General features: G+C 39.3%; 2 protein-coding genes across 2 annotated transcripts; one reads left to right on the top strand and one right to left on the bottom strand.

The window, feature by feature from the left end:
* The first annotated feature begins 1,155 nt into the window (after nt 1-1,155).
* Nucleotides 1,156-6,798, top strand: LOC308396370 (glutaryl-CoA dehydrogenase, mitochondrial-like). The gene is made up of 12 exons (XM_080881612.1): nt 1,156-1,563; nt 1,877-1,983; nt 2,176-2,208; nt 2,292-2,432; nt 2,601-2,663; nt 2,783-2,953; nt 3,050-3,179; nt 5,295-5,511; nt 5,613-5,716; nt 5,838-5,963; nt 6,098-6,258; nt 6,450-6,798. Exons 2-12 carry the CDS (start codon nt 1,881-1,883, stop codon nt 6,521-6,523), a joined length of 1,323 nt encoding a protein of 440 aa, XP_080737738.1. The 5' UTR covers nt 1,156-1,563; nt 1,877-1,880; the 3' UTR covers nt 6,524-6,798.
* A 168-nt stretch (nt 6,799-6,966) lies between these two features.
* On the bottom strand, nt 6,967-9,556 carry syce2 (synaptonemal complex central element protein 2). The gene is made up of 5 exons (XM_080880579.1): nt 9,531-9,556; nt 8,952-9,060; nt 8,055-8,134; nt 7,480-7,594; nt 6,967-7,368 (listed from the first exon to the last, which is right to left on the bottom strand). Exons 2-5 carry the CDS (start codon nt 9,024-9,026, stop codon nt 7,186-7,188), a joined length of 453 nt encoding a protein of 150 aa, XP_080736705.1. The 5' UTR covers nt 9,027-9,060; nt 9,531-9,556; the 3' UTR covers nt 6,967-7,185.
* Nucleotides 9,557-10,990: the final 1,434 nt, after the last annotated feature.

Here is a 10,990-nt window from a genome sequence, read left to right as displayed (position 1 = left end):
CGTTTGCTGAGAATCGAAGAGAACTACTTCCCAAAGAAGACGCATACAAAGAGCACGGTGATGAAAAATACATTTTTGTCAAATTTACCTCAAATTAATGAAACTTTCCGCCCCATAAAAATGAAATTTTATTGGCAATCTTCTCTTCAAAAGAAAAAGTATCAACTGGGATTCTGCCACCGAGAGAAAATCCAAATTTGTCAATACAGTCCCCTCAGTCTCTGTGTTTACAAGTAAACGTGGCTTAAATGTGTAAATCTCTGAGGCTCTATGAAGAGAAAATTCTCTTTAACCTATGTATTTTGTATCATTGCTAGTAAGTGATTCTTCTTCCACCAGCACAGTCGTGTAGTCTGAGAAATGATGTTTTACTAAGAAATAAGTAAGATAATTATTACCATTTACTGACTCATAACATGGGAGACTCAAGCTTATAGAAAAGTGGAGTAGGAAACTCATGCATACCAAGAAGATACTATGACCTGGAGACATATTTTCATCAGAAGGGTAAAGGGAGAAGGGCATCACTGGCAAAACTGCTGGCCTGCTGTTTCTTTGCTCCACGCGGGAGGTATTGACATTACAGATATGCTGTGTTACACAAAACCAATTTTCACATTCTTGGAAAGATTAATTAATGATTGAAAGACGAACAGTTTGGAAAGACTGTAATGCATCTTCACATTGCATAATAGGCTCCAGCCTTTGGTTCCAAAAGTGTCATGTAAAGGTTTGCCAGGAAAACAATAAATAATTAAAGCGTTTGGCACGTTATCAGGTTACTTATGAAAAGCGTGAGGATGTTTTTTATTGCTTTTTAGTACAATATGCCAAACAAATAAACTGTAACATACAACATTTTACAAAGCTCACTGGTATTTCTTTCTTTTTAAAATTTGTAAATATATAGGTTGAGATTTCATTTAATTGGCTTTTTTCTATGAGCAGGAAAAACATCAAAAACATTTATATATGCACATTTACATTTTACAGGTTCATTTCTTTGCCTTTCTTCTTTATATTACCCAAACTTAAAAGTTACAGTGTAACCTACATATGTGCTTCTTGTCACTTGTAAAACTTCAGTGCAGGGTCAACATTCTGCACATGGCTCATTTTACCGGCCAATGAGCTCGAAGGCTGGGCCAACACCTTCCACACCCCTAACTCATCCATCCATCCACACACGCCATTTTGAGTGCGTAAATATGTGCCAAATTCAGTCCGCAGACCTGCTGAAACTTCGCACACTTGTGTAAAAATAGCGCAGGAGCAGCCTCGAACACCTCCAATATTCAAACTTCCCGCACTTATCTTATACAAATCTGTTACAAGCGCAAAAGGCTCTTCAAAGTCCGTTGCGTGACGTTCACGAGTTGCACTACTTTTACTGTCATGCGCTGGCTCAGTGTTTTGCCTCATCTATCATGGCGGAAAAGTCTTCCCGTCTTACACTTTACGTAAACCTGTGACGTTTCTATTACTTAAGCAACTTTTCACAGCTCATATCGCCATCGAAAAGTCATCTTATAATCTGATCACCCACCTGAGAGGGGAAAAAAGGTAGGCTACTATAAAGTATTTTGTTTGGATATGTTGATCTTGATGTATTTGGCATGCTTTAAGGAGAAATGTGTGAAGCATTTTACACAGGTTATAAGGAAATGTCTGATTAAACATTTTTAACATATTTGTTTAACCCAAATAAAAACTACACACCAAAGTTTGCCCCTTATATAATAAGATGATATAACAATACCCAAACACAAAAGTAACTTTGCTACAACTTGCACTCAGGTATTATTGCGTAATAACGCCTCAAACACTGTGAGGTGTACACTCTAATATGCATTTACTTTTATTTTGTGCCCTTTAGTAAAATGGCTCTCAGAAGTGCCTTCACACGTCTACTCTCCAACAGCCGTATGTCCGTGGCTGTCACTGCATCCAGAGCTCAGGGCACAGCGGTTGCAGCACAAAAAGGTACGACTGATATTTTAGATACACAGGAAGGTAGTGTAAAGTTTGGAATCACAGTCTATGGGTGTCTTGAGGTAGGAAATGCAATTTTTAGTTGTGATAAAAAAGAAAGCACACATAAGAGCTGGAAAAACATGAATATGTTTTCTATATTTGTCTCAGATGATCAACAACACTTTAAATTTACATCTTTAGGTGCTGAAGAAGCCAAAAAGCCAGCAAAGCCAGGTAAAGATTTGAAGTGAATCTTATGTTCTATTATAGTGATGTGATCATAGTGAATGTGTGTGTGTTAATGTTCTGGCGCTCAGCCAAGGTGGCATTCAACTGGCGGGATGCACTCGACCTGGAGGGTCAGCTGACGGAGGAAGAGATCATGATCCGGGACTCGTTTCGGGACTACTGCCAGGAAAAACTCATGCCGCGCGTCCTTATGGCCAACAGACATGAACGTGAGTTAAGCAGGATTAATATGTGTGGTTCAGGCTGTGCACACTGTGAATAATTCAGAAAAAAAAATCTGTTTCTGTCTTTAATCCGCCTTTACATTAAGGTGTGTAAAATGAATCTCATCTAAATATTTGTCATTTTCTTATTTTCTAACATGCGCCATGCTACAGATTTTCACCGTGAGATTGTCTCAGAGATGGGAGAGTTGGGAGTCCTAGGCCCGACTATTAAAGGTAAAACAAACAAAAAAACTAATGCTCCCCCCTCCCTCCTTTTTTCCTGCTTTTTGTTATATTTCACTGATTACACTTAGTAGTTTTTTTAAGTTGTTTTTTTTCCCTTTACACTGCAGGGTATGGTTGTGCAGGTACGAGTTATGTGGCATATGGTTTGATTGCCAGAGAGGTTGAGAGGGTGGACAGTGGATATCGGTCTGTAATGAGCGTCCAGTCTTCACTGGTCATGCACCCGATTAATGCGTACGGCACAGCAGCCCAGAAGGAGAAGTACCTGCCCCGGCTTGGTAAGTGCGACATTCTCTCCTCTTGTACTTGACATTTAAAATTTGCAAAGGGCTAAAATCCATCTGAGTTCTGGTGTGTGTTTATTTGTTCTGCAGCTCGGGGAGAAATTGTAGGTTGCTTTGGTTTGACAGAACCAAATCATGGCAGTGATCCCAGCAGTATGGAGACTAAGGCCAAGTACAACCCATCGAGTGGTACCTTCACCATCAGCGGAGCTAAGACCTGGTAGATAGACACATATAGAACAAGATGTATTGGTTTGAAACTTGCATGGAGTAAAAATAAGACAATGGAGCAGAGACCTGTATAAGTTTATATAACTTGGAACTGTGTGGATCCCCATACTGCCCATATGGAAAAGAAATAGTAAAAACTTATATGTGATTACTCATGAAAGTGGCCACTTTCTCATTACTTTCATACATTGTTTTAGTAAGTATCCAAAACATACAAGTTTCATTATATAATTTTTCAAGGGATCTTATATCTGTTTTCACTCTTATATGCTTTTCATACAAGTTTCACACAAGACAGATACAAACTTTATAAGATTTATATACAGTGGGGCAAAAAAGTATTTAGTCAGCCACCGATTGTGCAAGTTCCCCCACTTAAAATGATGACAGAGGTCAGTAATTTGCACCAGAGGTACACTTCAACTGTGAGAGACAGAATGTGAAAAAAAAATCCATGAATTCACATGGTAGGATTGGTAAAGAATTTATTCGTAAATTAGGGTGGAAAATAAGTATTTGGTCACCTCAAACAAGGAAAATCTCTGGCTCTCACAGACCTGTAACGTCTTCTGTAAGAAGCTTTTCTGTCCCCCACTCGTTACCTGTATGAATGGCACCTGTTTGAACTCATCATCTGTATAAAAGACACCTGTCCACAGTCTCAAACAGTCAGACTCCAAACTCCGCCATGGCCAAGACCAAAGAGCTTTGGAAGGACACCAGGAAAAGTATTGTAGACCTGCACCAGACTGGGAAGAGTGAATCTACAATAGGCAAGCAGCTTGGTGTGAAAAAATCAACTGTGGGAGCAATCATCAGAAAATGGAAGACATACAAGACCACTGATAATCTCCCTCGATCTGGGGCTCCACGCAAGATCTCATCCCGTGGGGTCAAAATGATCATGAGAACGGTGAGCAAAGATCCCAGAACCACACGGGGGGACCTGGTGAATGACCTGCAGAGAGCTGGGATCAAAGTAACAAAGGTCACCATCAGTAACACACTACAACGGCAGGGAATCAAATCCCGCAGTGCCAGACGTGTTCCGCTGCTGAAGCCAGTGCATGTCCAGGCCCGTCTGAAGTTTGCCAGAGAGCACATGGATGATACAGCAGAGGATTGGGAGAATGTCATGTGGTCAGATGAAACCAAAGTAGAACTTTTTGGTATAAACTCAACTCGTCGTGTTTGGAGGACGAAGAATACTGAGTTGCATCCCAAGAACACCATACCTACTGTGAAGCATGGGGGTGGAAACATCATGCTATGGGGCTGTTTTTCTGCCAAGGGGACAGGACGACTGATCCGTGTTAAGGACAGAATGAATGGGGCCATGTATCGTGAGATTTTGAGCCAAAACCTCCTTCCATCAGTGAGAACTTTGAAGATGAAACGAGGCTGGGTCTTCCAACATGACAATGATCCAAAACACACCGCCCGGGCAACAAAGGAGTGGCTCCGTAAGACGCATTTGAAAGTCCTGGAGTGGCCTAGCCAGTCTCCAGACCTCAACCCCATAGAAAATCTGTGGTGGGAGTTGAAAGTCCGTGTTGCTCGGCAACAGCCCCAAAACATCACTGCTCTCGAGAAAATCTGCATGGAGGAATGGGCCAAAATACCAGCTACTGTGTGTGCAAACCTGGTAAAGACCTATAGTAAACGTTTGACCTCTGTTATTGCCAACAAAGGTTATGTTACAAAGTATTGAGTTGTATTTTTGTTATTGACCAAATACTTATTTTCCACCCTGATTTACGAATAAATTCTTTACAAATCCTACCATGTGGATTCATGGATTTTTTTTTCACATTCTGTCTCTCACAGTTGAAGTGTACCTCTGGTGCAAATTACTGACCTCTGTCATCATTTTAGGTGGGGGAACTTGCACAATCGGTGGCTGACTAAATACTTTTTTGCCCCACTGTATATCTTTTCCATATGGGTGAGGACACAATAGTTCTGCCATTTGATGACTAATCATATAGAAGTAAACATGTGTAATAATTTAGACATGCTGACAAAGCCTGTTGCTCTCTGTGAAACTAAATTACTTAAATATCTAAATAATCAAATACACTGATTTCCCCACATCTTTTCCTAGGATCACAAACTCTCCTGTGGCAGACATTGCAGTAGTCTGGGCGAAGTGTGAAGATGGGAGAGTGCGGGGTTTCATCTTGGAGCGTGGCATGAAGGGCTTTTCTACCCCCAAGATTGAGGGAAAATTTTCTCTTAGGGCGTCTGCCACTGGCATGATCCTGATGGATGAAGTAGAAGTTCCTGAGGAGAACCTGCTGCCCAATGTCTCTGGCCTCGGTGTAAGTTAATGTTTTATCTAATGAAGTTTGGCAAACTTAATTTTTACAGCTTGTATGAATATTAGTAGCTTAAATTTTTTGTTGTTTGTCTTTGTATACAGGGTCCTTTTGGTTGTCTGAACAATGCCCGGTATGGTATTGCCTGGGGAGCTCTGGGAGCAGCTGAATTCTGCTTTCACGCTGCTCGACAGTACACTCTGGACAGGTACACAACTGTGTTTGCAGACATTGCCCAAAAACGTGGCAAAACATAAAAATCCAGAGAAAAGAGATCCATGTTACCATTTCCCCCGCACATGGCTCATACCTTTGTATCCTCCAAACAGAATCCAATTTGGTGTGCCACTGGCCAGAAACCAGCTGATGCAGAAGAAAATGGCTGACATGCTAACAGAGATCACCATTGGGCTGCAGTCATGCCTGTACCTGGGAAGGCTTGTTGATGAGAAGAAGTGAGGGCTGTCTTTCACGTGTCACTGCCTGCTTTATTGTTTGCTGTTCTACTGCCCCTCCCCTGCAAAAAACCCCCCCCAAAAAAACAACTAAAGAAGGGTTTCTTTTGTTTTTTTCTTCCTCATCTTAATAGGGCGGCACCGGAGATGATCTCCATGCTGAAGAGAAATAGCTGTGGCAAGGCACTGGATATTGCTAGACAGGCCAGAGACATGCTAGGAGGAAACGGCATCTCGGATGAGTACCACATCATCCGTCATGTTATGAACTTGGAGGCTGTCAATACATATGAGGGTAGGGAAAATTAAAAGTAATGAAAAGGCTTTTAAACTCAGCAGCAGTTACATATGTCCACCACTAGATGTCAGCAATGTACAGATTATTGACGGAACGTTTTTGGTTTACTTATTAAACTGTATTTGAGATATTTTTTGTATTTGAAAACAACTTATGACCTTTTTTCCATTTCACTACTTTCTTTATAGGAACCCATGATATTCATGCCTTGATCCTGGGCAGAGCGATTACTGGACTTCAGTCTTTCACTGTGGAAAACTAAATGATGTCAACTATCTTCTTCAAACTGACTTGAAGTGATGAAATTTGAAACTAATTTACCTCATATTAAGAGCAATTCATGGTGGGATACATCACAAACACCTCATCATATTCACATTTATAGCATACTGGGGGAGGCAATATATTATTGCCTTGTTAAAGTGAATATTAAAGGTCAACCTAACATAGCTTACGGTCCAACTGAGATATGATATTTATGATGACAATGCATGTAAATAAATGGCTTGAAATAAACAGGAAGATGTTTTAATTGAAGACCCTAAATAACGCGTCTTGAATTCTCAAATGTTTTCATGTCACATTGGTTGATTTCAATCTAAAGAATCGCACACTGGGATCACTGTAAAGACAACAGTTTATAACAATACATAAATGGTAAATCACAAGTAATTTAGAATATTTTGCTTGTTTGTTGTCATTTTATTTACTAAATCAACTTATGTTAAAACAAAAGAGAGAGAAAACAGTATTCAACTTTTCTTATCTTGGACTGAAGCCATCAATGTTAAGTAGAACTATTGTCCTATAAGCAACCAAAAGAAAGAGGAAGCAAAACACTGAACATTACACTGAATATATTTACTAATACTGAATAACTTAATGAGTTCACAATACGATTAACTTCAGATAGAAATTATAATCTCATGGCATGTCTCCTTCACGGAGACATGCCAGGGCTCTGTTGGCTTCCAGCAGCTCATCACTGAACTTTGTGCAGCTGTCCAGCACCTCCTGCAGCTCCTGCAGATTCACCTGCATCCTGTCACTGTTCTCTTCAAAGACCCTGTACATGTGCTCCTTCATCTGCATGCACAAATCTGTCACCTGATAGATGGAAAGGATCAGAACAGATCAGAGATGGTCAGAAGCTTTGTAGACATGACAGCCGAGCATCTGCTACTAGCTCCAGCTAGATGCATAAAATTAATTTTGTACCTTTTCTACCAACGTCTCCTGAAAGCTGTCTATCATTTTCTGGTTACTGATGCGGCTTTGGTTAATCTTTTCCACCAATTCCTGTGCCTTTCTGCTGATATCATCTGTCCTTGAGCTACAACAAATGTAGATTAGATTAGAATCCAATTCCTTATTGAAGTTAAGATTCCTATTTAATTAACATTTTCCCCACTTCCTTTACCTAACGATCTGTCCTCTATCCCCCATCACAGATTGGTTCTTTTAGCACATAAGTGAAATCCTGTCTTCCTGATAATTTAAGGGCTGCACTCTCTTTCACTCACTCTTTTTCATCACATTGGGCAGGAATTATTTTAGTTTAGTAACTTAATGTAACCAATAAATTCATAACTAGTGTAAATTGGAAACTTTGCTTATTTGCCAGACATAGCAGTCCATGGTTCTTCCACCCATTTAATTCACAATTGGATTAAATATACAGTAACTTAAACCTTTAAGTACAGAAGCACTTATTATTTGAGGAAAGATACAAGTGATCTTAAAGTAACGTTCCCAACATTACACAGCTGGGTGAGTAAAGATGACTGATCTACCTGCTATGGTGCTCTTGAATCTCAGTCACGCTCACACTTGAAGATTCCCCCCTTGATGAATCACAGTCTGTGTCTTCTGTCTGCCTCATCAAACATAATGAAACAAAGAAATTATTCTACTTTAATCAGCTGTATAAGAAACATTAATCATGGAGATCTAATGCTGCAGATGCTCTGAATTTCAGGAAGAACTGAAATTATAGTTTAACCTGTATAATCATCAATCACCCAAAGTAAAATCTCAGATAATTAAGGCACTAGGCTACAGTACCTTCCTCCTTAGAGCTCAATTTGAGGGATGGACTACTACCGTTCAAAAGATATTCCAATGTTAAAGGAAAGAGCCGCCTGTAAAGTGCTAGTCTTAGGTGTTTATTAAGCAGTGGTGTGGTGATACTGGCCCCTCCTGGAATACACTGTATCCACAGAAACACTGGGGCACCTACACATTACACCTGCAGGAGCTGTTCATCCATGGAAACCCACACAAGAAGCTCCCAGTGAACAGTTTTTGTGCTGATATTAAAACCAGAGGAGGTTTGAACCTCTTACTGGGTCAAAACCATTACAAATTATGCCCTAAACCCTATTCTGCAACTTTACCTTGTAAATGGCTGATCCTAGATGCATCCACTTTGCAATAATAACACTTAACAGCTGATCACTGAATGTCTAGTAGGGAGGAAATTTTACAAACTGACTTGTTGCAACAGTAGCAAAGACCCATCCTTTCACAAATGAAGAAAGATTTCACGGCTAGGTGCTTGATATGACACACCTGTGGACCATTATTTATTTTCATATAGTGTTTTTAATCATAACTGCACATAATCTTTGTCACCTTATCTAAATATGCCAGTGTTGTTTTTATTCTTGTATTAAGAGAATACACATTACCATCCGTGAGACTTCACACCCTTTCTTGGGAGTGTACTGAAAATTTGATGGTAGGTCCTCAAAACCAAAATCCATTTGGGTCTTTTGACTCTGCAAAGCTAAATCTGAGCTGAACGGGGGAAAAACAATCACACCATTACAAAAAAGTTTAAAATACAGTCATTAGCAAAAGTATATAGCTAGTTAGGCTAGTCTGTAAAGCTAGCTTAGTTACAGGCATATTTGCGTCAAAAAGAACCCCTCTATATAACATACATATTACATTATTCAGTTGGTCATATACAGTAATAAACAAGGGCTATAACCTAGCTTTGGCCCAAAACTGCTACACAAATAATGCTTTACACTAGCTAACGGCTAACTACTACCTATTTAGGATTAAAGCTAGAGTCATAATCCGGCGGTTTTTCTACTAAAACCTATTCAGCCATACTTACTTGAACATTATTGTGTTAAAACCACAGAATGTATATATCATGTGTGTCTGCAATTAATGGTTAAACGGGGAGATGTTCCCAGATACCTCGAAAAGTTGGGAATAGTAAAGCAACAGTAAACCACACTCGACTCCAAACCCACCGACGTATGATTATAATTTTGTCGATATAAAAGCAAGGTTATCATAGTTAAACTAAATGAAACTACTGGTTAAGTTTTAGTTAACTGTAATAAATTAATAAAACAACAACCATCTGAATGATCCTAAAAACAAAAAATAGTCCAAGCGGCTTAATTTATGTATATACTTTATTTTTAGAATATCCTAATACAAGAAAAAGCAGCTTAGATACACATATTTATTGAAACTGAGACGTCTGGATACCTGAGAGTTAACCGACTTTAAAAATGGACGTATTTGTCATATTTCTTACATACCTTAATACCAGTAAATGTCTAAGCAGAAAACGCGATTCATCAGGTCAGGCAATATTTTTCTAGTCTTCTTTTGCCCAGATTTCAAGGTTTTATGTTTATGTGCATTCAGAGATGATGTGTTTTCACTTTTCTTCTGATATCAACAAGGTAGAGAAGAAGAGAGCCAGAGAACTGCCACTCACTGGATACTTACTTTTGGACCATCTATAAACTCTGTAGATGGGGAAATGTGAGGAAATTCAAATAGATCAGCAGTTTCTAACATTTTCAAACTTCTGCCTGGTGTTAGAGCCGTTTGATGTTTTTGGTGCTATTACAACTTGTCACCACAAGAGGGAGTAGTAACGCTACTTGCCACTGTCTCCACTCCCATTTAATCCAGGTTCAATGCTGCTCAGGTGTGATGTGTTAGGACAGAGGCAAACAGTTTTTTAACCATGTATCATGTAAATGAGCGTGTATCATCAAGTATGGTTATGTTAGATCCTTTTTGCATCATCTTAAAAAAATCAGAGCACCCAACTTCGGACGGGCAGATGACCTGCTCCACCTCCTGAGGCACAGCCATCCCACTGAACTTTAGCAGGTCACCTTGATCAGGTCCACATACCTAAGTGCACTGAGAATTCAATAGTCTGAACTGATGTTATGTATATTTCTCATGTATGTAAATTGACTTTTATTTGGCTTAGAAGAAAAAGTTTGAACTAAAATTCACGTTATTTCTATCAGCTTCCAGAAATGGTGGTCTTCTTGCAGTAAGTGAGTGAGTTAAGCTTTTTTCCTACAAGTGATATTTGGATGTGTTTTGCACTTTAACTGCAAAGTTTTTGCAGCTGCACTTGAAAACAACAGTTCTTTGCATATTACATTAGATTGACTGGTTGATGTTCCAATAATATGGCACCAACATGACCAAGACGAGCAACGCAGCTCATGAGCTCAAAAGAAGGCAAACATTAGGTAATGTTTAAGAAGACCCAGCTTTTTAAATTTAGACCTTTCCAGGTGATGACCCCATTAAGCTGGTTTAGATATTGCCAATAGTGTCTGAAGCTATCATGCAGACAACTTCCTGTTAAAAGGCTGTAGAAAGAAAACTCTTTTTTTATGTACTTTTTCACAAGACATAGGTTCATTTTTTTATATGTTGTATCTTTTTT

This window comes from Rhamphochromis sp. 'chilingali' (genome assembly GCF_963969265.1).
Source record: "Rhamphochromis sp. 'chilingali' genome assembly, chromosome: 4".
Taxonomy (NCBI): Eukaryota; Metazoa; Chordata; class Actinopteri; order Cichliformes; family Cichlidae; genus Rhamphochromis; species Rhamphochromis sp. 'chilingali'.
This window is presented reverse-complemented; position numbering and strand designations above follow the sequence as displayed.